The sequence below is a fragment of the Dermacentor albipictus genome, chromosome 1 (genome assembly GCF_038994185.2).
Source record: "Dermacentor albipictus isolate Rhodes 1998 colony chromosome 1, USDA_Dalb.pri_finalv2, whole genome shotgun sequence".
Lineage (NCBI taxonomy): Eukaryota > Metazoa > Arthropoda > Arachnida > Ixodida > Ixodidae > Dermacentor > Dermacentor albipictus.
In genome coordinates this window covers 337,482,639-337,510,626 of record NC_091821.1, presented here as the reverse complement: position 1 = coordinate 337,510,626, position 27,988 = coordinate 337,482,639, and the positions used below count along the sequence as shown (strand labels likewise).

The 27,988-nt window shown below is 42.8% G+C and overlaps 2 protein-coding genes across 3 annotated transcripts; one reads left to right on the top strand and one right to left on the bottom strand.

The window, feature by feature from the left end:
- Positions 1–431: 431 nt before the first annotated feature.
- Positions 432–19,563, bottom strand: fidipidine (coiled-coil domain-containing protein 93). Of its 2 annotated transcripts, none has more exons than XM_065427372.2 (18): positions 19,202–19,563; positions 18,905–19,006; positions 18,722–18,816; positions 18,533–18,644; positions 17,298–17,393; positions 16,571–16,645; positions 16,151–16,294; positions 14,753–14,800; positions 13,314–13,400; positions 13,120–13,212; positions 12,024–12,086; positions 10,961–11,251; positions 7,899–8,007; positions 4,827–4,909; positions 4,191–4,228; positions 3,198–3,282; positions 943–1,056; positions 432–618 (listed from the first exon to the last, which is right to left on the bottom strand). In XM_065427372.2, exons 1-18 carry the CDS (start codon positions 19,220–19,222, stop codon positions 556–558), a joined length of 1,719 nt encoding a protein of 572 aa, XP_065283444.1. In that variant the 5' UTR covers positions 19,223–19,563; the 3' UTR covers positions 432–555. The 2 variants fall into 2 exon arrangements, with proteins under 2 accessions (XP_065283444.1, XP_065283521.1); XM_065427449.2 differs by having other exon boundaries at positions 16,571–16,630.
- A 195-nt stretch (positions 19,564–19,758) lies between these two features.
- LOC135898535 (insulin-induced gene 1 protein-like) lies at positions 19,759–27,768 on the top strand. The gene is made up of 5 exons (XM_065427579.2): positions 19,759–20,351; positions 20,768–20,889; positions 21,873–22,039; positions 23,909–24,008; positions 25,331–27,768. The coding sequence occupies exons 1-5, from the start codon at positions 20,168–20,170 to the stop codon at positions 25,376–25,378; spliced, it is 621 nt and encodes a 206-aa protein (XP_065283651.2). The 5' UTR covers positions 19,759–20,167; the 3' UTR covers positions 25,379–27,768.
- The last annotated feature ends 220 nt before the right edge of the window (positions 27,769–27,988 follow it).

Below are 27,988 nucleotides of genomic sequence, written 5' to 3'. Positions count from 1 at the left end.
GAGGTGCAATTGATCATGTCTCTACAAGGGGTGTAGATGTGTTAAATGTCTAGCATTACGTTTCATATAGTACATGCACCTGTACTCGCAGTTTTACCTGCACCACGACACCGAAAGCATCCCAGTACTGAGAGTGTGATGGAAGCTGTCAAAAAGATTTGCACCCACCAGTTCTGACAGCACAGATCTACAAAATTTTTTTATCAGAGAACAGACTTTCACAAAGGTATCTGGCTGTCTGCACATGCCTTTTAGTATATCAATTGGCTACTGCTTTTTGCTGCGATGGTACTAGGTCTCAAAACCGGTTAACTATTTTGTAACCATTAGCTAACACCAGGTGTAACACGAATGCATCAGCCTGCTATATACACATGCATACACATTTTGCATCTACGTGTAAGGTACACATAGATTCAGCTACATGCATATTTATGCTGTATACATATATCATCCTTTATTATACCTAGAAGATGCAAGAAAAGAAAAAAAGGGCCTATGGAATGTGCGACATTCTTGCAGACATCGCAGCAAGCTCAAGGAAGGTATAAACCATCATCGCTGCTTCCCTGACGATTCTTTCAGTTTCCCAACGAGGACTTCATTCTTCCGGCATTCCTATACAAGAGAAAAAGTGAACAAAGAAATTATAACAACTCAAAGCTTCATAACACACATTCACTGTGCAAGTCATGGTACTTTGAATGAATCTTTTCTGTGAAAGCCCTACACAGCTTCCATGCAGTTGGCATTCAAGTAACTATCTGAATTCCATTTAATAAGCATGACCATATTTTAAACAAAACTACAGAACATATTGTGACAGACATTGCCACAGCCAACTCTGAAAGTACCCTAGCATGTTACGAGCCAACAACAGCAGTCGCAGAAAAGTACAACACAAAAGCAACACAAGTGAGCAACGCAGTGAATTCGGTGTACCTCCTTGAATTCTTTGACTGTGCGGAAGTAGAGCCTCTGCTTGTCCACCAACTCGAGGAGGCTATCATGTAGTCTGTCACGTGACATCTTGGCCTCCTGTCTTTTCTTCTCCACCTGTGACAGCAACAGGAACATTGTGGATGGGACGCTTACTTATGCCTGAATAGGTGTACCCCAACACCAACTTGTTTGTAGAGGCCCGCAAGAGAAACAATCTTAACGCCAATAATGGCACATGCTAAGTTATTGTGCACCTGGTACCCTTAACGAATAAGTCAAAATTGCCCAAATTGTTCATTGTTAATTTTGAATGCATTCATCATTTTCCAAGGTTTACTAAACACACAGCTCTCCCCCAGATCACACACACTACAACTGCAGCAAATGGCTCATTAACACTATAATGGTAAAATCAGCAAGGTGGAAAACTAATCTTACCCAGGGTGACCAAGCAAATACCAGCCAAGTGTATAAGCCTGTGACCACTATTTTGGTAAATGTACCATATGGGCAAATGAGATGCGAAGAAATCACAAGGTAGAACACCTTTCACAATTAATAACTATAAAGAGCATGATCTCGAACTGCCACATATTTAGGTGCCAGAGACGACATACGGCTTCACACTAAGTGTACAGGCTGAAATCATGCCAATATTACAGGTATTGGTGAAAACAGAAATAGAACAATTGTAATACAGCTTGCCCTAACTCGTTTGTATTTCTGGTGTCTACGATAGTATAGCATAGTGGGCAGAGTTGAGATAACAGTGGGCCTCTTTGATTTTCCACTTCTGGCTGCCCACCGCCTGCCGGAGTCAGCCAGAGTGCCTTCACTTTTCTCAAATTTTACCGCCCACCGCGCGACGCACTTCCGCTGCACGGTCATTTTACTCGGGCTGGACAGTTCTGGCTACCCGCAGGCTGCCAGAACCAGCCAGGATGATTTTGGTCTGGCTTCTCTCTGGAAGTTCTCTGGCCAGCAGATGAAAAGAAAAGGCGATGAGCTCTCACCTCCATCTTTGTAGGGACTTGACGGATTGTAACGTGGGCGCTTGAGGACTCTTACCTCGCTCAGCAAGCTGGCTAGTCACCTTCGGATTGCATTACTTCTAGCATTACCTTTCTAAGGTTCTAACACACCATACCACTTTGCGAGACGATGCCATATGAGCAGCGGTGAACTAGTTGAAGCTTTTTTTTGATTGTGTGTGTGTGTCATGACGGCTTTTTCCCAGCCGCAAACAGCGCTCCGTGCTCCCGATCATTTGTGCATGCTATCTGCATCGTGTTCCACGCAAGTTGTAGTCTGTAAAGTTGTAAACGCTCTTTCCCACACATTACAGTGCCTTTCAGCTCATCTTTCTCTAGTGGTATCCCTTTTCACATCTCTCACGTGTATGCGCAAATATTTCCTTTTTCTGCAGTTAGCAAAGGTGTTGCAGCTAGCCCGTGTTCGCTCCGTCTCTCCGTCGTATGCTTGGGTGGCAGCTCGAAAACGATGTGTTTTAACTACAGGCCGTTGATGTTAAAGGAATGCACTGGTTGAGTAATGGCCACACGTACTAGCTCACTACTCTCGTGATCCACCAATACTATTTTTCATATGACACTTTTTGTGCTGGTCACAGGTGGCGTACGTTCTCATATGCTAACCGCAGCCTCAGCTCCTTCAGCACAGGGGCAGAAGAGAAGCACCATTAGCTGAAACAAACTCTCTGAAATCAAATTCAAGCATGTCGGCCCGAAGTTTTATGCGTATAAGATGTATCCAATATCCTGCTTTTTCATGTTTTGTCAAATGACAACAAAACGCCAACTCATCAATGTCACCAGTAGCTAACAGGATCACTGCAAGGAGGTACCTTTGAGCGATCACTCTCGTGATCCCTTACATGCGATTTTGAGTCCTGGCATCAGAGGCGTCAAAGGCCGTTTGTTGCACTGTGCAAAGTGACGTGCCCAGTGTGTGTCCTTTGTCGACTAGTGTGAAATCTAGCAAAAGTGATCATATTCATGAATGCAACTACATATTTGCCAGCTGGAAACACATAAATGGGCTGGCTACGCTAAGCGCACTCCAGTCAGCTGTCCAGCAGAAAGGCCAGCTGTCCTGGCGTTTCATTTTGCAAACTTGGGGTAGCTTTGGGCTGTCTATGGATCCCAGCCCATGTGGCTTCCTATGAGGACCGGAACTAGCTGGCAGCAGACTGTCAGAACTCAAAAAATTGAGGAGGCCCAGTAACTAGGACATACCTTTAGCCGGTTCTGCTTCACGCCTTCAACAATCTGCTCAAACTGTGCCAGGAACTGGTCTTTCGCTGCAGGGTTTGACATGGCTCTGCAAGCACAAAGAATACACTCACTCTTTGCAGGGACAAGCGCCACTGAAACATCACTGCCTTCGATAAACGTTATGCTAGTTGTGAGATAGCTCTATGCACACACTGTCACTCCCTTCCCTTGCTTTATTACCATACAGTTTCCCTGATATTATGCAACATTGGTATTGTGGCTACACTAACCAATCCTTTTTTACGTATAGCATGGGTAAAATATACACAATGCCTTAACAATATGTCATCAGTAGAAATGCCATTAGTTCACTAAAGACATCTTCGATTGTCATTTCAGAGCAACCTGCAGCATGACAAAGGTTGTTTAAAATGCAACTAAGCTTTATTTCGTTAACTGAGGGCCCCTTTAGTGCCAATACAGCCTCATCAACACCAATAGAATCCTCCAGTTTTTCTCAACCAGTGATGCCTTAAGTTCGTCACGAGTTGACATAATGAATAAACAACAGAAAGTTGAAATTTCTTCTCTTTTGTTCTTATCAGTCTTATTAACAATGTCAAATCACAAAGCAAAATGATTATTTCTAAAAATGCCCGATGTCTTTCATTTCAGTGTTTTGTTCTCACAAGGTTACTGCTTAGCACAAGACATGCCTACATGTATTGGAATATTCCTGAATGTTATCACCAATTCTATAGTGAAGGAATCTTGCCTAATCAGACTGTACTGAGCGATAAATTTTTCAGAACAAACCAGAGGATAGACTGCATATGTCCATATAGCATTGTTGACACTTGCAAGCAGAGGTGTAGAGACAATATTCAAGGCCAAAATAAGTTGACAAGTGTACACTGAGAGCTGCAGATTCGTATGGATTAACGTGATTAACGTTAATCCATATCTTTAGCTGATATTTGAACAATGTGCAAGCTTACTGCATACTAAACTTACTCTGTGAAGTTTTCCAGCACTGAGTTAAGTAGGCCAATCTGAAACAGCAGCAGACAATACAAAGGTATCAATAAATAGCTAACTGTGCTACTCACCAATGTCTCTAAACCAAATACCATGAATTTATGCGTGTAAGTCCAACTCTGAATATGAGACAATGCTTAAACTGTAGCCAAACACGATGAGGGTTATTCTACACACTATGGATGCCGTGAACCGGCAAACTTAATTACCATATAGGCAAACTCCATGTATAGGTTCAGCTACGCCAAATTGAGGCATAGTTATTTTTCAGAAAAACAGTGACAGATTTAATTTTTAGCAAGCATAAATGTGGCACTAGAGAAACAAATACTGCTACGCAATGTATATCATACATGGATGTATAATATTAGGAAGCAGCATTAACAAATGTTTTTAAACAAGTTTGGCAGCACTAAGCAACAAGCTGCCTGCGACGTAGACAGACATGTTGAGTGTGTACCTTTTGATTAATAGATATACTAATAGATCAAAATTGAACAAAAGCAAGTGATAAACAGCACTGTGTTGGTATGCTTTGCCTGTCTTCGTTCATTTTTTGCATTACCAGAAATTTTGTAATGAATTACCCAAGGCCCAAGCCCCAACACATACCTCTTTGTCTAAGTACATGCGAATGTCATCCAAGGTGTTGTAGAGTGTGAAGAACTGCTTTGTTTCTCGGTGCGTAGCTGCCACTGTCAGGGAGTGAAGATAGAAAACAGTTCAGTTCCTGTTCAATATGTGCCATGTAATGTGCTCAATACATTTCTGACTCGGCGTTTATGTTTCAGTCTATCATTTTACTTCATTTCGTTTATTTACTCTCAGGGCCGTTTGGCATTACAAAGAGGTGCGAGTGATGGACAAAAATACATGCGTGGAAGGAAGATTAATGAAGATGATCATATACACCAGACAGAAATCAGAAAACCAAATGCACAAGTTATTAGCAGCTATAAAGATCGTAATAAAGGGATAACATTATGATAAAGCATGAAAAACAGCGTCTGGTACTTATCTGCTCAATATATCTTCCTCTGTTAACACCATCTAAGGTTCAAGACTCTTAGGCCAAATTACTATCATAGGCCAAATTTCTATAATTTTGAAGCACTGATATATTTTCGCATGTACGGCCTACCATTGTATCTAAACACACAGCATGAGCCAGATGGTTCTTCGACTTTCTTCAATAATCACACCACTTTCACTGAGACCAGCTGCTAAGGCTGTGGAGGAAATGAAACGACATTCAAAATGTGAAAAGGTGCACCTGTGCTTCATCGCTAGCCTGAGTGTTACCTACTGAGATTTGCCCAGCCTGAAGCCCAATACTGGGCATGTTCATGCTGGCATGGTTAAGTGCAACCCTGCCGAATCACTGTACCATGGTTACCACAGCTTAATTACCATTTGCATATATTGGGCACCTTTGCTTTATGGTAAGCAATCTGAAGTATAATCCACCCTTGCCTTAGGGTAAGCGATCTGAAGTATAATTACAAATGTAAGCTGTGTCTTTGCATTTTCACTTCCTCTGATCACTAGGCTGGGCATTCCAGCGCTGCTGTCAAATGTAGAAAGTTTCATAATAATGATAAGGATCTTATAACCCCATTACCTCAGACAAAACCCTAACTTTTCCTTTTTTTTTTTTGATGTGAGAGTATAACCTATCAAAATTATTGCCTACAACATTCAAACTTTTTGAAAGGCAACTTAGCAGAGCTTTCAGTGCAATGCAAATCTCCAGAAAATTTTCGTTTCATATGTTGAATTAACACTGCTCCTGCAGTGCAGTACAACTTCACAGCAATGAGAAGCCCACTTGAATGCAAACTTTGCCTGCAGAATTTGGCTTCACAGCAGCACACTATGCAATGCCGTGAAGCCGAATCTGAAGGCAAGTAACACAGTTAAACCTCTATATAACGAAGTCGGTAAAATCGGCAATTTGCTTCGTTATACCAAAATTTTGTTGACTTGAAATTCAAACTTTTCTGCAAATAACTACAGCCGCCGATACATTTTTCTTACACAGAATGGAGCCACATCATTTTCCGAAATATTGGGTAATCAAAAAAGCAAATTTGAATGAGAAAGCAATTCATCTTGATAAATTTGGGAATCGGCGACAAATGATATTGTTTCATGCCACATATGCTGACGATATCTTCGCAAGGAGGTTAAAGAAAAGCTGCTGGACTGGACGCTCCCATAGCTTCTTACCAGAAAAGGTGAAGCCAATTCTTGCCCCTCCTACACCTGAAATAGAGCCTTGACGGGTGGTGTCCGCTTACAGATGAAGTGATTTGGCTCTGTTATTGTAATGCCAGACAAATTAGAAAATAAAAGCTGGATGTTCCCAACGAAAATAGTAATTTCGTCTGAATACTGATGACATTCTCCCCAATACAGTAAGCCAAGATATTCAGATTTCACTCTAAAACCAGTAATACAGAGATACACGTAGATAAGTATCTGTCTGGTAAAATAAGTCATGATTAACCAAGGAGGTTTATTAACTTGTGGGAAGTGTGCAAAAAACGCTTTTTCATCATTTTTATCGTTTATTTATGGTTGTATCGTGCCCCTCCTGTGTGGCTTCACCTTTGGACATAGTTTCCACTCCAGCAGTTTTTCTTTAACCTCTTTGTATCTTCTCAGCAGTACGAATTAAGTGAAGCCAGCCATGCTTTCACGTGCACAATGCACCCTACGGCTGATAGCGTCGCTCACACTGGGTTGACGTTATCAGGAAAAGCACCGGCACTGGAAGTGAATGCTTTGTCAGCCTCTCGCTCCAACGGGTCACCAAACCTCGAGATTGCTCAACCTCCAATACCAAACGCGCGGTAAGACAGCTTACATGGTTCCACGCCCTTTTGGCATGCCCGCTCTTTGCATACACGGCAGATTACCTCTAAAGCAGGGTGCGCAGCTGCATATGCGCTCAGCCACGCTTACAGCCATGTGCAACCATAACTGAGATGCGCGCCAACTTACCCCACCCCCACTCCGCGCCCCCTCTTGCGCGCTTGAACGTGTTACCACAACTCACTCCCCTGCCTCTCTTTCCCCTTGCCCACGCAGGAAGGCGGCACTCGTGAAGCCACCATCCTCTTTTTCTCACCCTCGCACACTTTCACTCCCACCTATAGCAAGCAGTGTGCAGGGCAAGATTGGATCTTATTGTACTTGAACTTCATACAGAACATGATGGGGCTTCAGTTCGGCGGTTGCTCTTGTCATGCGGCACGCGATTTGAGAGGTGCATTTGCCAACAACATCTTGTAATTCAATCATTTGACCATCTGCGTCCGCGTAAGTTTCCATTTATTGCCTCGGCATACCTTTGCGGCCGCAGTGAAATTTCGTTATATTGAATTGGCATACAAACACACTTCGTTATCTTGAGATTCTAAATGCATGGTGTCCTATGAACAAAAGGTTATGCAAAGTTAAATACTTTGTTATATCGAAGCACTTATATCGAGGTACTGTACTTAGTATATCTGAACTTTTAGTGAATGTTATTCATGCGAGCCTCTTAAATGAATTCTTGCTAGTGTGTCTGCCTGTTAATGTAATTCCTTAATGTTCGGCAGTATGGCTACTATAAATCACTAGCCAGGATCTCAATGTAAATCCTTGCAAGACCTCAGTGACATCCCATACACTCACCTTGGCCGTACAGTTCAACGAAACGACGTTGATACTGATTCAACTCTGCACGGGATGGCACTTCATCAATCTTCCTTTGAATGGCTGCAATCTCCCTGTTCTTCTTAGCCTGCACATCCAGGCAAGAGAAACAATTTCTAAAGCGCTGCTTTCTTGACCTTCAACCAAAGAAAAATCATGCAAGGCACCAAGGTGCCCAACACTTAGAGGTGAAACGTACTGCAAATTCCAAATAGCACACTTATATATTTTACAGTCATAAATAAGACTGGCCCAACTGAGCGGTGGTTATGTCACACTATCCAAGCAGAGCAACAAGAGCAGGAGGTTTGAGAAAAATGCAAGAATTAAGCTCTGTAAAACAACTGCATGCTAATATGATATAATTTTGTTGTTTCATGAGTGTGAGTCAGAGTAGACTGTGCCGTAAAACAAGAACACATCATGAGAAGTCAACAAACAAAGACACCAAGGACAACATAGGGCAAATTACTTCTGCTTACTAAATGAATTAAATATATGATAAATTAATGGCAATGAAAGTGGATGAAAAAACAACTTGCCGCAGGTGGGGAATGATCCCACTTCTTCGCATTATGCATGCGAAGGCGTGGGATCATTCCCAACCTGCGACAAGTTGTTTTTTCATCCACTTTCATTGCCATTAATTTATCATACATTTAATTCATTCAGTAAGCAGAAGTAATTTCCCCTATGTTGTCCTTGGTATTTTGTTTGTTGACTTCTCGTGATATGATTAATAAAGATCAGGCCCCTCGTTACCTCCTTTCTTCTCGTTACAACAAGAACATGGGCATTGCACCATGTCTTGCGATTAGTTGCAACCAGTGAATACATGACGATTTCAAAATGTCACCAACTCGCATACAGCTGTCTCGAAAAGTTTTCCAACAGAGACACCACAAAATCTACACCTTATGTCGCAAGGTAATCATGTGACAAGGGACAGAGGTACCCGACTTCAAAATAGAATGTTGCCCACCAAGACTGCAAGGAGACCTCAATTTCTTTTCTTACTTTTACACTCTTATAACTTCTCCGAAACCAGTTGAACGAGTACATGATTTCGGTCAATGTAAAGCTGAGGGCACAGTCAAGTAGACTAACCTATAATGTAGCTATTTATATGATTTAGATGATTTCTAATGCTTACCTTAAGGTATAATTTTGCAAGGATATCTATTTGTTTATTTAGAAGCACTTTGACCAGAAAAAAGAAAATAGAGAAGTGCAAGGCTACTATTTAGTAGTGATGCCTTTTAATGTACTAATGCCTTCTCACTCTTTTCGCGTTTGTGACTGGTCACATCCGATGATCCACCCAGGGGTGAAGCATCACTCTGACCTCTCACGATTTCCAAAAGTGCGAAATGGCATTAGCACTGAAAAAGGCTTTGCTACAAAATAGTGGGCCAAGCAAAAGCTCAGTTGGATTGGCAGCTTTGTGTGCGATGCGATTATGGGCCTTTATTCCTTATTTATTAAGTGGTCATTGTGGCAACAAAAGAGCCACATTTACATATTTAACACATTGCATACAGTAAAAGCTTGTTAATTCGAATTCCATGGGGATGCTATGAAAATTCTATTTATACAAAATTCGAACTAATGAAAGTCAAGAGAAAAAAATCGCTCAGTTAAGTCCGACGTGGCGTGAGCACACGCGCACACACGCTACATCACATTGGTGTGAACAACATCGATACTTCAAAGCACTGGCATGGCCAACGTAACCGGACGCAGCCAACGTGGTCCAACATGCCTGACGTTGAGATGGCTCTTGCTCCATCTGTGCGTTCATCGCGATGACTAGCCGAAAATCGAAGCATCAATTGCGATAGCAAATTAGCAGATAGCTATATGAAGTAAGGATAGTAGTTTTATCGGCCGTATAAAATTGTAAACATTCACTTACTAAATGAATTAACAAACACAATGTCACGCATGCACAGGTAAGCATGAACAAATCTCGCTCAATGACCACGGAAACTCGCTGAAAAACGCTGGAGTGAGGAAAAGTTCGTACAGCTCTCGCTTCAACGTGAACGAAACGTTGAAAGCAAATCGCATAGGAAGCTGCTGCCACTGCGCGCACTCTGCAAACATCGCAGAACACTTTGAAGATGAGGCACACGTGAGTGCGCTCTTTGGCCACGTCGCAGATCGCTTTCAAGATACGATGCTCGCATGGCCGCACCGTAAGCAGCAGCTGCCGGAGAATAACGTCCCCCAGTCCCTCCTTCGCCTCACCCCTGTGCCTCTTGCGCGGCAGGAGAGGATGCGTTTCACCCTGCCTTCCTCGCTCGCGCATGTGAGATTGAGCCGCATTTGCTGGCTCACCCTTGCACGCTTTCGCTCGCACACAAAGAACACGGCGTGTGGTGACGGTGTTATTGTCCTTTCTGCTGATGGAAAAAGCAAAGCTGTGCGGCCCGTGTGGCGACGTCAGCATCGCCAACGTGCTCCCTTGCACTAGCACTCTCCCCATCCATGATGGCAAGGAATTTGAATTATCAATGGCGGTGCGGATTTCAGTGTGAATTAGCAGATGTGTTACATATTGCTTTCAATACATTGTTGGACAGACCGCGACGGCTACTTCGAATTATTCAAAATTTACAATTAATGAGCTGCCAATTAACGAGCTTTCACTGTATTATACTTTCTATGCAATAATCAGCACGAGAAACACTGTTTATTCTGTAGAGCACCATGAGCCAGGAGTGCCCACTCAGTGAATAGCAGTCTCTGTTAGTGGTGGCACCACCAAAGCTTTACAAGATTGGTAAAACATAAACAGGTAATATTGTGTACAACTTCATGGCAATAGCATGAAACAGCCAAGCTACAAGAGAAATAGTCGCAAAGTGAACCTAGAACACCCAGAACCTAAGAACTGAATGTGTAGTACAGCCCACAAGCAATCAACAAATGCTCATGTGGAGCCTGTATTCTCCATTACATTCTCATGGAATCTGAACGAACCTCTCTTGTCAAACTACTTACAGACTAAAAGGCCTTTTTTTTTCTGGGTTGCTCACCAGCAGCAGTCGCATGCGTTGCAGTCTCTCTCTTTCCTGCTGACACTGGGCCTCGACTTGGCTGTCCTCTGCACTGTTGCCAGCTGCCTGCTCTGGCTCTGGAGAAGCCACAAGCTCCTGTAGCCGCTGCATCTCTTGCCGGCAGCTGGCTCTGAAGCGAGCCTCCTGGTCGGCCAACTCAGCATTTATGCGCAGCAGCGTGCACAATTTCGCCAGCTGTGGCTCCTGGCTTCCGACACCCTCAGCAATGCGCTTAGCAGCCACACGCACTTCTTCAAGCTGAGCCTCAGCCTGCAGGACAAAGCAATGTGCACGCAAACGTGAATTAAAAATAGTTGATCAATCAATCAACCACGCAGTAAACCAATCAAAGAGTAAGTCAACTGTGACTTACTGAATGAACAAGTGAACATGTGTTTTGTTAGCCAAAAATAGCAACACTGATGGTATCACCTATGTGGTACTGTGGCACAGCAGACTTGATGAAAATTTGAGGAACTAGATTAATATATTGCAAGTAATCATAAATAAACAGCAGCAAAGCCATAACAGTAGAGTCATAACCTTATCACATTTTATGCTTTATTAACCCAGTCAATCGTCTTGTTATTCAAGTCAGCTATTCAACTCAATATACAAATCGTAATTAAATCAGTTCAGTAACGGACTTGGCTGTCAAGTAATGAATTGGCTCAAAGAGTAAGTGGCCTGGTCTCTTACAAGTGATAATGAGAAGTAAATAATGATATCCGTTCTATAATTTGATGATGGCTACAAACTCACTGCTCACAGTACGTTAGAGCATACACATAACAAGTGAAATACAATAAGGTTGGCAATGTGGAACACAACTGTAGAGAAGGTGGTAGCTACCACTGACCAGTAAACAGCCCACTGAGTTATTACGACATCAACATGGTAGATACATTTCTTCAGAAGTACCTTTTATTTATTCTTCTAACTTTTTGCCCTTGAAGTCCTGCATCAAAGTATCATTATCTCTGGCAGAAAGAAGACATGTGAAACTGTAAATGGGCTCACACATAGACAGAAAGGAACCCACCTCTTTGTCTTCCTTCTGTAGCAGCTCATATTCCTCACGCAGCTTCTCAAGCTGGTCCTGACCCTGCCCACAAACAATATACAAAAACGCTACATATAATTACCGCTGGTTGAACTGAAACATGTTTCGGTGCTCTGCAGTGAAGCATATATTTTGCACTGGTGGATTCAGAGCAGGTTCAGGTTTCCCTCGGGTTACCAAGATCAATTCACTCCATGCTGAAATGCTATCTCTTGCTCAAAAGCATATGTTCAAGCGGAGGGTCTTCAGCATGTAATGTTTCTAGCTGCTAGCTGTGCATGCAACAACTTTCATCACAATCTATCACAGATCCTGGCAGATTTGGATATGCAATATCCTAGCCTGATCCGAACTGTGTGCTCAAGCATTAAGGTCACTCCTGCAAAACAACTAGTAGAACTTGCCATATATATTATCAATCCCATACATATATGAGCTATGCCTTCCTTAGCAGCACAATGCAAGTGGGCCTAAAATTAGGAGGTATGCTAAACAAATATATGGAGCTTAAAGGGACATCAGAGTGAAAACACAAAAATAATTTAGGCCTGTGGATTACAACTCAAAAACACTGCTTGAACTTTTTAAATGAGAAGGTATTGTTTAGGAGCAAAAGAAGCAAAGGCCTAACTTCAATTTCTTGAACTCTGTACCCGCACCCAGCGAAGAATGGAATCATTATGATGACACAGATTTCACAGTATTTTCAATAATTTTAGTCCTTTTTACATCTTCTTGCACACAGACTCCACAGAAGGATTCGCTGAAGCTACTGGTAAATTATTGTGGTCTGCTTATGAGGAAACGTGTGGTCAAGTGGAATGCAATTTTATGTTTTAGGCATTTAAAACAATGCACTGTTGAAGAACAAACAAAGATATAGATACTACTGAGCGTTTCTTTTAAGTCCTGTTAGCTCAATTATGATGGCCGACAAGCTTGTTTATGCAGCTCTGTCTGAGTGCTTATATCCCAAGTTAATTTGTTCATCTCTAGGAGCATACTCCACATTTTGATGGCACAACGCAATATATCCACTGCGCGTATGAGCTTAGGGAAAACAGCAAACACCCACCTTTTGCAAAAGTTCTTTTTTGGCTTCTAGCTGCTTTTGCACAGAGCTGAGCAGCCTTGCATGCCGGGCAACACCAGGCATCTGGATCATTGGCTGCAAGCACAATGCAGTGCACAAAAAAAAAACATTAGGCAACCCACAGACAGTAATGTGACCTCGCTGCATGCAAGTAGCCCAAAAGGAGGGTAGCTCACCCTTCGCTCCAAGTCTTCAGCAATTTCGCGAGCTTCAGCAGCTTGCTTCTGTACAATGTTGCCCACAGACTTGGCAGAGAGTCGCCCCTGCACACACGTGAGCAAGTGGCCTTTCAGGAGTGGACGTGTTGTGCACCAAGATCAGGTCTTTATGCCAAGTGCTCCATGGGCTGTGACTCTGACTGCACTTATTGGAACAATGTTGCCCCTTTGTAGCTGTAACTGTGTCTGTAAGCTCTATGCAGGTCAGCCTATTCTGCACCCAGACATTGATGTTTAGATGCCTCAAGACGGACTCTATTGCACCAGCTCTGTTGAAAACTAAAGAAACGTAACTATCCAATATTCATTATAAGCATGAATTCATTACACACTGACACTGGTGAGAAAATATTTGGGTTCTTTATATTTATATCCGATAATTCATTATATCTATGTTCATCATGTTGAGATCCAACAGCTGTACGAATGGGCAATGCTTCACATGACTGTTGTGTCAGAACGTAGCTTCGATGGAGAGGAACTAACCTTATACTGATTAGATGATTGAACAACAAATACTTTTTACATGAAATTTTCTCATAATGATGCTGGAAATACGGGTGATTGATTGATGGGGTTTAACAACTAAAAGCAATGCAGATGCTTATAGCTGTGGACTCGGAATTAATTTTAAGCAAAACAAATTCTTTTAACACCTTCACTGCAATAGCACTTCTTGAAGTTTCATTTCATGTTCGTGATGCCCAGCAGTGGGTCACTTGTCATATTCTTCTAGTGTGTCGTGACCCACCGGTGAGACACCCGGAAGTTGTGCTCCTTTGAAAGCCTCTCAAGGTGCAGAGAGATGGTGCCACTACACATCAGATTAAAAGCAACAAGAATTTTTCCTTTCCGCTGATTTCCATCAAAGGCGTTGCTTGCGCACTGCAAGAGAGCCCGGCATAGTCGCACGGAGGGTATAACTGCTGTCACCTGCCCATGATCCACGCCCCAGTGAACGTGTTAATGTGCAGCCAAGGTGCGGTACACAGGCATTTTCGCATCCTGCCCCCATAGGAATGTACTGCCATGACAACGAATTAAAAAATTTTAATTAAATTCCGGGGTTTTTTGTGCCAAAAGAACAATCTGATTATGAGGCACGCCATAGTGGGGAGGCTACAGATTAATTTTACCACTCGGGGTTCTTTAATGTGCCCCAATGCACTGTACGTGGGCGTTTTTGCATTTCGGCACCATCGAAATGTGGCCGCCGCAGCCAGATTTCGATTCCACAATCTCGTGCTTAGCAGCGCAACATCACAGCCGCTAAGCCACTATGCTGATGGTGGGTACAACAAGGAATCGCACCCACGACCTTATGGTCAGCAGCAGATTGCTAAGGTCACTAAGATATTGGGACATTACAGACATTTGCATGCTTGACGAGCACTCACCTCTGCAGAAGCAAGAGGAGCCATGTTGCTCAGAATCACCTCAGATTCCTGCAAAACCATAATGATTGAGTTTTATAAATGAACACGTTAAACATACCGAAATTCACTCAAGTTCACTCCTGCCTTTTGACTGCCTATATCAAAGAGAAACAAGACTGCTGTCAAAAATTCGTTCTGGCCTTTGCTAATGAAGAACACATGCTTTGACATCTTAAAGCATGCAAGAGTTTATTTGCTCTTGGTGGACACGGATTGCTGTTTCAGAAAGTGGTCATATCAATCATCAGCTTGAAGTGTATCTTAATTTTTTTTTTCTGTCTCATTATTTGTTTGAATTAGAAAATAATGCAAGGCTAGATGTGCAAGCAAGGCTGGATGCGTAATTATGCAAATATCAGACAAAGTGTAATGTAATGAGCTTTAGGGATGAATACCTTGCAACGAGTGTTATCATTAAGACTTCAGCTAAATGAACACGACTACATTAGTGCCTTGTTTCAATTCCATGATTGCCACATGTCTCTTAATGTAAATAATTAAAGATACAGTGAAATTTTGTTTACTTAAAAGGGCCCTGAACTACTTTTTATCGAAGTGGAGAAAGGCATATGAAGTAAAAATAGGCTATTTCAGAAATATTCTGTCACAAAATGTACTTCAATGCATTCAGCAAAAGTGGATTTATTGGCAATCAAACACAGCCTTTGCAGTGCTCCCATTCCTTTTCCAATGCCTTGCACTGCGAAGGCTATGGCGTAGTGGGGCATGACCACAATGCTCCGCCTTCTCAATGTCACTGTGGTGCACAGCTCAAATTTCATTTTGGATGTTAACGTAAATGGCATGACTTCCGCCTTTGGTGCCTATGCTGTGCTAAATGTAAGCCAAACGTGGTTGTTCTCAGCGAGCCGCAGTGCGCTTAGCCAGTAGACTCGTGGTGGCACCCCGTGGCACCTGTGGTATCTATGCCATGTAGCCGACCTGACCGCAGCTTGATGTCAGCTATCGGCCAATAACAGCCGTCTAAGGAAATGAAAAAATAGTGCGTCGGATTATGAAATAGTGTGCCTAGAAGAAAGTGAGGACAGGGCCTTCTTAAAAGAGAGCATTTGAGAGAAAGGTGACTTCAAGATCTGCTTGCAAGCTCCATGCACCACGTGCAAGAGCAAAACTTGGCTGAGATGTTTACAGCAGCGTATGCTACCCGCGGACTATGTTATTTCATCAAGTCCAAGGGGTGGTTCAGGGCCCCTTTAACTGAACAATGCTATTTTTTCTTAACAATTTATGCCTGCCTTTTCAAGTAATCCACCTGCAGTGGTAAAACTGCACTACTTGTCACCAAAAAAAAAATAATAAATGTGGCATGGTATATTTCATACACACTTTCATACACACCTGCTGGGACTGGTCGCCCTCAGGCCCCTTCATTCGGTGTGCAACAGAGCCGTACTCAAGTAAAGTGGCCTGAACCTGGGCAGCTTCTGTCTTCAGTGTGTGCCGAGCATGGTGGCGGTAGCGACGCCGCGGGCGGTACCGCTCCTATAAAACAATATTTCAAAAAACAGTAAGTGACAAGGACAAATTATTGCATTACCCTGCATCAGATATGCTGTGCAACATGGCCCAGAACCTTTACAAAATGTTATGAAAACGTGCACAAAATAGGTAGTATGGCTTCTTTTTGAAGAACACAACTACTGCCATCCACCACTGCTTTCACAGAAAAAGGAGAGTGCAAAGTTCTTTAAACAAGTTTTCGTGCAGAGGTGCGCAATCAGCTGATTAGACACCCTGCAGCTGAGAGCACAAACTTACCTGTAGAATACCATATGCATTCGAAAAGGCCGTTGCAGACTGCACCCTGCCAGATGTATCCTTGCCAGATGTATCCTTGCAGAAAAAAAAAAGAATGAAGAAATTAGGACTCGCATGAATATGTGGAACAATAGTAAAAGCAAGCAGATTTTCCCGACACCAAGACAGGATGGCAGGAGGTATGATGCAGTGGAGGAATATAGGCTAGCAGTTACAGACAGATGTTCCATCAGCACAAATAGAAACATGAACAGGCCAAAATAAAGCAAAGCAAGCATACTTGTATGACCAGCACAAAGCTACATTGCAGCATTTTTCAAACAAGAGCACCTCTGAGACAGCAACACTGCGCCTATGAACATGCACAATATATTCCACAAGAATCAAGGTAACCAAGACTACACTTTGTATCAATTTCCATTCCACTTTTCTTTCTTTTCTTCTTCTAACATGTCACATGAATTGGCTGCTCTTGTGTTAATTAATGGCTACATGGCAGTGTCTAGTGACAAAGAGTAAAAATAATGGAAATTGAAACAAATCGATAATATATTATGACCCCTTATTACTTTAGTTAGTAATAATCTACTTGTGGCAACATGCCCCAGTGGCATTGTGAGAGATGGCGCATTTGCCAGCTTCAATCGCCAGGCCAAACCTGAGCCTGCTGCTACAGCCCAAGACCACCACCACGAATTACGACAGGCAGGAGAAGCAAGGTACTTACGACAGAGCCATGAGTCTTATTGAACAAGTAGACAGCATACTCGCGGTGAATGTCCTCAGTTTCTGCCTTTGTTTCAATGGCCTTTTTCACAAGCCACTAAAGGCAGAGAAATGGAGGAAGAGAATGTGCATATTTCAGATTACAAGAATGCATACTTGTGTACAAAGGACGAGGAAAGTCGTTAACAGCATCATTTTGTGTGGCTTCTTTCACAAATGTGTAGTACCTTCTGCAAAAGCTCATGGCATGCAGGTGACATTAAAAAATCCAATTTCCTTCAAAGCTGGAGCATGTAGCTTGGAACTCTAAGTCACAGCCTGAGTTCGTGCCGGTAGGCAATGCAATATATATATATATATATACGTGAGTGTGTGCGTGTGTGTGCTTTCCCATTCCACTAATGCTGCAAAAAGTTCATTTTTCTTGGATCCTCTCACATACCGGTCGAAATCCTTTACCACTATAGTGCTTTGCATTACATTTTTCACAGACCGATGAAGGCACTGAAATTTTGGAGCTTTGCAATGGTTAATGTGTTGCAAGTTGCTGAGTGGTTTATTCAAAGCAATGTGCCAGTGCAGCATGCACTCGATGATAAATTAATCTTACGGGGCAAGATGATATATGGGTATGCATGTCGTACGCGCTCAATTAAATATGTGCATGGTACTCCCTAGTTTTCTATTTACATACTTAGGATGCGTCTCAAACCACAAGTGCAGCATATACATAAGTGGGTTAGATATGCACAGCTCAAATTAACACAGCAAGAAAGAGAGGGAGTTCTATGGTTAACATACATGTCCAATTATATTTTCCCAACATAAACAGCTTGGCAGTGTACGCCCCAGGACTACAATTTCAATGAAAATGAAGACTCTAAATGACTGATTCCTTAGCAATGTGTTTGTATTTTTGTACCACACGCGTTCAGTGTGAGAAACTTTTTAATTGCTCTACATTGCATACTTTTCAGTTTTTCCCTGTGCGCATGACAGGTGATGTGCAGTGTGCGCGATCATCGCTACATAATGCTGAAATGCAAACGGGTGAATTTTGTGCAGTTGATATTTGGTGATTGGCCGGGCACACTAACTTGATTAATCTAGCTGTGATGGCTGGTTGAAATATGAACAGCCCTCATATCCCATCTTCCCGGCGACTTGTGCCTACAGCTCTCGCTGCTACATATAGCAATGAAAAGCACACAAGTTTATCACATTGCAACAACTCACTTGAATCACGGGAAATATATGATCGAAGTCCGAGCCCTGTATCTGATGGGGTTCGATCCTATGCGGACATTTCATCCGAAGCAGCACTCGCACAATCTTCTCGGTCAGTGATCTGTCAAAGACAAAGTGTACCTATGACAGCAGTCGAGAATCATCATGTTACCAAACTATTAAAGGAGCTTCACCTACATCTTTTGACCGATGCTGAGGTTCTCATTAAACGGAAGGTCGACATCGATGTCCACAGCGCAGACTTCTATGGCCCATGCCATGCCACCGACAATCTGCACACGCAGTGAATGAGTAGCTAAAGGGCAGTACGGTTGGAAAAGCATAACAACGGGGGCGCTTGAATGAAGAACAGTTTATTACCTTATCAAAAGACGATATTCCTTTAATTCGAGCACGAAAGTAACCGGCCGCAACAAGCAGCTCGCTAATTTCTTGCATCTTGTCGTTTTGATCGCCTTGAGTCTGCATTGGACAAGAACCAAAATAACGACGAAGGCAAACGTTTGGTGCATTTGCTTTATTCGCGAGCACAACAGTGTTAAACATATTGGGACAAAGAATAGCAAGCCACTGCAAATTAACCACAGGAAGTGATTAGGATAACCAAGACGAAATTATTAGCAGAATTATTTCGACTAAGCATCAAGCTCTGGTTACCTGCACGAGTGCAGAATCCATGGTGTGCAACGGATGAACAGGGCGAGGGAGATTTGACTTTATTATAATAACGATCTAGATTTTATAAACACGGATCAACTGGTCCGAGTCGCAAATCTCCCGGCCAATGCAAACGCCCCTCACAGGGCGCCAACATCGCTTCGTATCGATAACAATAATGTCGTTGAGGGCGCCACAGATTGACAAAAGAGTCGGTAAAGAAACTCGGCCTTCAGCTTGTGAGTAGTTGCAAGACAAAGGCGTACAGTCGAAACACCCAAAAGGCAAGTACTTCGTATATGACAACTCAGCACTCGATGTCAATGCTCCGCACGAATAAAAGAAAAAAATAGTTGCAGGTGAACGAACGGGCCAGCGGAGCAAGGCCGGAAAACGGAACCGGCGCTGATGGTGCGACACCGAAGTCGGTCATGTGTTGGATGACCGCGCTCCCATTGGACGCGGCATCGCACGAGCATAGCCCTAAGCGCTGATTGGGCGCAGTCTATCGTCTGTTTTTGCGTTCCCTTCGTCACCAGAGGGTAAAAGTGAAACATAAACAATGATACGGCCTGAGAAACGTGCTCATCGAAGCGTCGCCTGCGCGATAAAGACGACGTAGAGTTGCACCCGAGATCGCGCGTGCGGAGTTTCCCGGCCAAAGGTAACTGATATACTACGAACCCGCGGCCGACGACGAAGGGGCATCATCCGCGCGGCCTCTGAACGCTCGGTGCATCTCGCGCGTCGGGACTCGGCAGCCTGCTGACCCATTGTCAGGCGTGTGACTTGTCAATCGCGCCACTCGACAGAGGTGAACGCTCAGATCTGTTACGTCGCCGAGATCCGGCTCCGAAGGACTTGTCTCGCGCAGCAGTGGGATGCCACATATCGTTGGAAGCGCGCAGGAGCGTCTCTGTCTTGGTGGTGTGTGAACGGCTAGCTGCGAACGTTCTTCGAGCAACGATGACGGCTACGAGAAGTCTCCTGTGGAGGGTTTCGTTTCTCTTCTGCGTCGGGGTTTTCTTCAGCATGATGTTGGACTTCTTTCAAATACAGTACCGCCTCTCGGCGTTCGAGCGCAATCTCATCGGGTCTGTGTTCATGTCTTCGCCGTGGTGGGTCCCCGCCATATGTGGCACAGCTGCTGGTGAGCCAATCCTCCCGTTTTATTTTTATTATTTAATTCGTAGGCCCTGCGTTGCTTAACCTAGTTACCTATATCGGCAGCGCAATATGTAGTCAACTATTTGGACTGATTATTATTACGATCACATCCTGCGCGTATGCGTTACCGCAAATAAATGGTGGCAAAAATAGTTTTTTCTATTCTTGGTGCACAGATGACCCAGTAATTGCGTATTCTACGAGCAACCTCCTATTCCAATCTTGTTCGAAATTGCCTCGCTTGGAGAGCTTTAGCAAAGAATATGCACAACTGTGACCACTTGATTTCAATTTGCGCGCCCGCTATTTTGTGCCTGCGCGTATTACAGCGCCTGTTATATGAGCTCAGAAACTTTGCAGTGTTAACAGACTTTTACGTGTTATGAACTCTGCTTCCAGTCTCAGTGGGCTTGCTGTATCCATGCCTGGACCACAAGCTCGGCGAGGAAACTATTCCCCACCACTGGTCTGATGTCATGAAGTGCGTCGCGCTATTCGTGGGGATCAATCAAGCCAGTGCTGTATCCTTAAAAAAATGTTTGTGCATGCGTTTGCTTGCCATTTGACTGGGATATATTGTTAGCTTGTTAGCAGTGTTCAGCTGTGCAGCATGTGCTCTTATCTGCATAAATCTTGGCAAGCCTTAGTAAATGGCATATATAGCTACCGAAGTTCATGATTTAGTAGTCCGTCATTGCCAACAGCTAAGTTGGGACAAGTGCGATACCTTGACACATCGTAACTTTACCTATTGATCAGGTGGAATCTTCACAGAAACAAAGCTAATATTCAAATCACTCCTATTGCCATTGAGGTCAAGCTATGCTTTAATTTAATTGGCACATTGTAATGAGCAAAACTATTTTTTTTTATACACCAGCTGGCAGACTTCTTGGCAAGTTTTACAAAAACCTTTTTCAGTTGATGTGAACCACCAGTGGCCTTATTTCAGAATAGCCATTCTTGGTGGTATAATTTTCGTCATGTGCAAAAATGCAGTGGACAATGATTTGTTGGCTGGTACACCTGCCACTGATTATTTTTGCATAAATGAGTGTATTGTGTAAATGAGCCGAAAAACATACTATGTCATTGCCCCTTGCTGCTATGAAGCATCACTGCACTTTAATATTGTCACAGGAATTAGTACAGATGTGGTAAAGAAGACTCCTCCTAGGGCATGCCAGCTCTTTGAACTAGCCCACCAGCAGCTGCAATATGGTTGTCCACTGTAATTGTGCTTCTTGGCTGCAGTTAATGTTGTGGCCAAATAAATGGGTTTAAAACAAGCTTTTATAGGATATTTGATGTATACTATGGAAGCCACAACTAGTGCTAACTGAGGCATTCATACAGAAAAAAATATTTAAAGGCTGGTGAAATGCAGTGGCTGAAAACAGTTATGTACGAGCACAGCTTTTTAGCTTGCAACTTAGTAAATAAGTATTGTTGCTGAGCCAATCCTCGAGCCGCAGCCATTCGTCCTTGACTGAGCTGTCCACAGAAAATTGAGCTGCAGAGTGACTGGCAACCTGCATTGTCTCTGGTGCTGCTGTCAGTGAGCCTCTGGTGGCTGTGCGATCGCACACAAGGTGGCTTTGGCCTCAGCATCCTCACAGCACTTGTGGCCACCTTGGTGGCCCACTTTCTTGTGTACTACAGGATTGGAAGGTAAGCTTTTTTTGGTGTTCCTTGCATGCTCTATACTACAGAGCAGGAGTAGACAGATAGATGAATAAACATGGCATTTGTGCCTGCCAGCATGCAGAAAACTAGAAGTGTGTTTAGTTGGTAACTGGGTTATATGCATAGGGTGTATGCAATCGAAGCGAGAGGCACGACTCCCCCGCCAAATGCTTTACTCATTTCAATGTTGAAGAAATGTGCACCTGTGGCACCACTGTGAACATTCAAACCAGGCTTTAACGAGTGGCAACATCGAGCTTTGATGCATCGGTGCACAGCGAAATCCCTTTGACAAACTTGCTAGCATAAGCATGACGGTCGTCATTGGAGCTGCTTCTCTTGACATGAACTCCGAGGCATAGCGGCAGTCCAGAGATCCCCTGCTGTCAACAGCTGGGCCAATATTTTGTAGCGATGCCTTTTTCAATGCTAATGCCTTTTGGCATATTTCACATTCATGGATGGCTGTGTTTGACGTTCTACCCAGGGCGGATTGTCACTTGACCCCTCACGAATACAAAAAGTGCCAAAATGCATTAGCATTGGGAAAAAGCATTACCACAAATCATAGCCCTGGCTTCGTTTTGACATGATACAATGACACCATGCCACCTTTGCACTACATAAGCAGCTCACAGTGTCAAATCCGTCAAAACAATGCCACAACAAACTGCTGGCATGAGTGGATTGAAATACATATGTGTGCCATGCGCGTACTCCAGTCTGGCTGTGCCACTGGTCAGCCCTTGGTGTGACCGGGGTGGTTCACGCCACCTTGCCAGGTGCGGCTGCTGGTGTTGCATGACCCTCTCTCGTCTACATCTTGCTTGCATTCTCACTTAGAAGTCATTCGGAGTGCTTTGAAAGAACCATTTGAACATACTTGTAGCACTCAATTTTGACCATCTGAACATGTCTACACTGTTTTAAGAGTGTTCGACAGTGACCAGCCAAACTTGCCATAGGTAGTGCCACACAGAGAAAATTCTGAAGAGAAGGGAGAATGCATGCATTAGTGTTTGGTGGTGTAAAAATATGATGACTTCTGGCACTGTGACTGGAAGATTGCTGTGTGACAGTGTTACTAGGTGACACCAGTGTACAGCAGCGCAACATTTTCAATATTTACAACATTCCGACAGAGACAGTTGTAAGTGGAACATGTCTAAGCACAGGAAAATAATTATTATTCAATTATTTTAATTTATTCAATAATTTTATCCTGCTGGAAGTGCCAACAGATAAAAAATAAAGCACTAAGCAAATAATGCAGCTGTTCTGAAGGTTATAGGGTTCACATTACTGGTGCTACTGATTGGGAAGATCGTGCTGATGTTGGAAACAGCTTTCATGGAAAGCTGTTATTGCATCCTAAAATATCCCATTCAGCTGTTTTCACAGCACGATGTCCGGCGTAATTTTTTGCACGCTTTACTCGTGGCATGTGAAATAGTGAAAAGTGTTGCGCAATTATGAGCAAATATGATTAGGTCCCAAAAGTGGTTTTAAGGAACTAACTTTGCTCATTGCCTGAATGGGCAACTGCCTGGAAGTGGCAAGCCGGCTTTCGATCAGGCTGCATGTTTCATCCGACGACCACAGTCTATGCGGTTGACAAGGCATGGTCAGCTGGTTGCCCAGTCGGGCAGTGAACGAAGTTAGCTTGCTCAAATTACCTTTAGGGCCACTGTTGTCACAACATGCGGTTGCATAAACACGCAGCACTTATCATATTTTGGCCACTACGATCAAAGTGCAAAAAAAAGTACTACAATTCGCTTAGTGAAATTATAAAAGGTGCTATCAAGGTTGAAATATTGTTTGTGTGTTTTTTCCTCTATTCATTTTTTTAAGGTGTTCTGAGAAAGACCTGGCTTTCGTAAGATCCTGGCTTCCTTGTGTGTTCTTCTCGGGAGGCATTACAGTCGGGAACATTGGGCGGCTGCTTGCACTGGTAAGGACACTGGGCTTGCTTAAATTTTTAGACAGAACAAAAACGTCTGCAAAGGTCTGGGAAATGCCTACAAGAGTGAGCTGAGCTAGTTGGCTTCCTGTTCTTGACAAAATCACTTGAGTGGTTTCATTTTTGTTCACATTTTGTAATTGTAACACACATGAAGTGAAATTTAATTCCTAGTGTCGCACTGACCATATTTAGTTTTCCTGCTGATGCTTCTCCGAGGCATCAAGTATTGAAGTTGGTCACATAGAGAACAGGGCATAGAACTGTACATCAGCTCTGAAAGCAAAGCTGAAACTTGACATGCCAAGAATGCAGCGTGTCATTTTCTTTCTTATATTTGCTTACATTCATGAATTCAAGAATTCTGGCACTTATGGGTGCTACTAAACGACTTAAATGTGCTTTCATGGAAATGATAACACTTAATTTATTATAGTTGGCCATACAGTGCAGAGAACCTAGATTTGATATTTTAGTGTTGTTACTTTGTACACCATTCTGGAGCATCTCACCTATGCAGTTTACCAGTAATAAATGCAAGTTCCTTGTATAAAAGTCCATTTTTTACTTTGGACTTTGCAAAAATTTCTGAAATAATCAGTATTGCACATTTTTATGTAATTTGCAACTATGGTTACAGTCACCGCAAAAGGTGCTCCAGCAATTAAATACATTTGGCTACAGTAGGATAGCTGCCATTATCATTGCGGTCAGAGTTTAATTTCAGAAGAGCTGTGTCAGTCTGCTTTACTTCTGTCACTTTATATACATTTCTGCCTTTTATATTACTGTAGAGTTCATCGTTAGCAATATAGTTGTGTATCAAGATGAATATACAAGGATACTGGCACTTGCGCTAGTACCTACGTCAAATAATGAATGCAGGCGCTATGGTGGCTCAATTGTTATTGTGTTCTGCAGCTAAGCGAGAGATGACAGGTTTGTTGCCCAGCTGCCACGGCCACAATTTGATAGGGGTGATGCGCAGAAATGCTCGGGTACTTGGATTTAGGCCTACATTAAAGAACCCTAAGTGCTCAAAATTAACTTGAAGCCTTCAGCTACGGCATCTGTAATAACCCCAGATTTGCCTTGAGGCTTAAACCCCATGAAACGATCAATTCATCAGTCTATCAATACCACTGCATGTGCAGTTGCTGGCCTGGCATTTCGCTAGCAGCTTGGCAGGAGACTTGGGATGTGCAGGAAAGGCCTGTGACCAGCTGAAATACCTATGGCTCCTTTTTGCATTCTTGTCACTTTCTTGTCACATCTATTAGCTGTTCTTAGAGTGGGACACTTTGCTTCTGCAGGGAGAGACATCTGATGAACCTCTTGCCTCCAAGAAACACCAAGAATGAAGCACACTGTGTCATTTCTCGGGACAACTCTTTTCGTACCTTGCCAAGGGTCTGCAGTGAAACACATGGCACCAGCTTGGTTGGCTGATTGAGGAGTGAGCTTCTTGTAAAACCAGCACTGAGCGAGCAGCTAGCACTACTCAAGTACTTCTACGAGCAGCACTACCGCCAAAATGTGTGCGTCTGTAGGCATTGTGAAAAAAAAAAGAAAGCGTGTATCTGTGATGCTGACTTTTTACAGACTGTGTGCGATCGTCGTCATCGGCCGGAGACTGCCTTCACTTCCCCCGACCTGTGTGAACAAACTAAGCCATGTTGAGCTGCACTATGTATTGCGTTCTCTGGAGTCTTGGAATCGCACTATTTTGCTTGTGGAGGCTTGTGCTGTTGCCTATTTATGTGTGCTTGTGTATGCAGTGACCAAAGGGATTATTTGGGGCAATGTACTTGCATCTGTACTTCTTTTTGTTTTCGTTTATTGTTTTGCACAGAGTGCATCTGTTGTGAGGTATTGATTGTGGCAAGTTAAGTGCATGAAATGTCTATTATTTAAGCGTCCTGTGCACTCGCATGAGATGATCTGAAGCTATGTAGACGCATGTAAAAATTTTGTTACTGGCTACAGAAAAGCCTGGCTAATAGCTGACATTTGTCTGCTAATGCCCAGAAACCTAGCATTTCAAAGATTGTTTTTTCACTCAACATCTTCTAGATAAGTATAGTGTTTCCTTTGATGTTATGGCATTTTTATGTAGGCCGCATTTGTTGTGCGACCCAGATTTTAATAAGCATTGGCATAGCCTGTCAGCTTTTAAACCGTCTCACTCGTGTTGCTTACGTTGAGAAGGCTTGTTCTGGTGTCATACAAAGAACTTGCAGTAATACTCCACTGCCTCTTGTCACCTAGAATCGACAGCTGCACTCTGTGCACTGGACGAAGCAAAGATGCCAGACTACGGTAGTGGGTCCAGTTAGGCAGAAGTGAAGAAGGAATAAATCTGTTACAGCACTCCAAAAGTAAATCTGGGAACAAATTAAGGTTTTTGGTTGTTTCAAACATGTATTGTTGCCCTTGGTACTACTTTACGATGAGATTATGATTTTTGGCAAGGAACTCTGCACAGTAAAAAAAATGTCCTTGACAGGGTTTATAGCAGCCCAAGTTCCATTTTTAAAGTCTTGAACACTTCAATTTCACAAAGTGCTTAAGAATACTGAAATTTGATCTTCAGCTAAGCTTAGTGGATCTTTTCTTGTTAGTGCAATTCAGAAGCCCAGTCCATTAATCTGTTTAGGCATTGTGGTGTGCATTGCTGGTTTGCTCACTAAACTGTTATCATGTATAGTACTTCTTCCCTTTTTCTTTTCATTTTTTTTCCCTTGTTGTGGATTTGATAAAACGATTTTACTTGTTGAATGTAGTGTTGTTCAAGAAGGTGCTTTGTTGGAACCTTGGAAATCCTTAAAAATCCTGGATTTCTTTTCACAGAAACTGCTTCAAACCCTGCCTTTGGTATTCGATCAGTGTACCTACATCGTCGCTCCTTTTTCTGCCAGACTTTTCATGTGACAGCATTTCCATGACTGGAAGCCATAATCCTCAATAGTATAGCAATATGTTTGTCCAGGCATGCATAAATGTGCAATAATGGACAATGTTCAGTCGCTTCAAGCATGCACACTATGTTCTCTTGAAACATTTGCACAGAATAAGTAAGCAATACATTTATATATATATATATTTGCTGAAGTCATGTCAGAACATTGTACAGTTTGTCTTCTGCCTCTGTGTAGTATTTATCATGTTGTGTGTATCATAGTTGCTTTCTTTTCTCTCTAGCATTTCTTGCTCTAGAAAGCACCCCTGTACATAGAAACAACAGAATATATATGTGCAACCCTACATTCTATCCAGGGTCTGTCAACCTTGTCTAGAATGCAGTGTGGAAGCTTTGAATTTCACCTCCTAGGTGATAAATCGAAGTCTCAACTCTCCATGAACAAATACTAGTATTCTAAAATAGACAGCCCATTACATACGAGAGGTGTTGTGCTATAGCAAATATGACAGTCACGCAGAGTTTGTCACCTGTTCCCTCACTCCTACATCGCTTGCAGCACATTAATGCTGACCAACTCTATTAAACTATCACATTATTTATGTGTTCTTCATCTGTACAGCCATGTGTCTCCTTGTTCAAATGTCAGTGGAAGAGGAACAGATTTAGTATATAAATAAATTTCATCTGTGGCAGTTGATTGACACATCTATCTTGTGCCATATATTGAACACATTTTAGTGTTTGTTGCTGTTCCTGTACCAATGTGAACTCCAGTGAATGCAATATGCGAAGGCCTACAGTGGTCTAATAAAGTTTGCATACCTGCTTCCCATTGATTCAGTCATGTTCATAGGTGCATGCTTTAAAAAAGGCCATATATTTTGTACTGGCATCTTGTAGCCTGCCCATTGCTTTTCAGTGATGCTCGTATTCCATGTCAAATGACAAAGTCAATGCACAGTGAGAGATACCTAACAGCACAACCTCCTTATCAAGCTTGTAGACCTTTTCAACGAGAGCTGCCTGTGCAATGCTTGACTCTTTAATG

Coding starts and splice junctions, on each gene's coding strand:
- LOC135898535 (XM_065427579.2), top strand. CDS start 20,168: ATGACGGCTACGAGAAGTCTCCTGTGGAGGGTTTCGTTTCTCTTCTGC. Junction 20,352..20,767: donor CATATGTGGCACAGCTGCTG/GTGAGCCAATCC, acceptor CTCTGCTTCCAG/TCTCAGTGGGCTTGCTGTAT. Junction 24,009..25,330: donor TTGGGCGGCTGCTTGCACTG/GTAAGGACACTG, acceptor TTGCTTCTGCAG/GGAGAGACATCTGATGAACC.
- fidipidine (XM_065427372.2), bottom strand. CDS start 19,222: ATGGATTCTGCACTCGTGCAG. Junction 11,252..12,023: donor TACAGAAGGAAGACAAAGAG/GTGGGTTCCTTT, acceptor TTTGTCCTGCAG/GCTGAGGCTCAGCTTGAAGA. Junction 619..942: donor CAGTCAAAGAATTCAAGGAG/GTACACCGAATT, acceptor TCTCTTGTATAG/GAATGCCGGAAGAATGAAGT.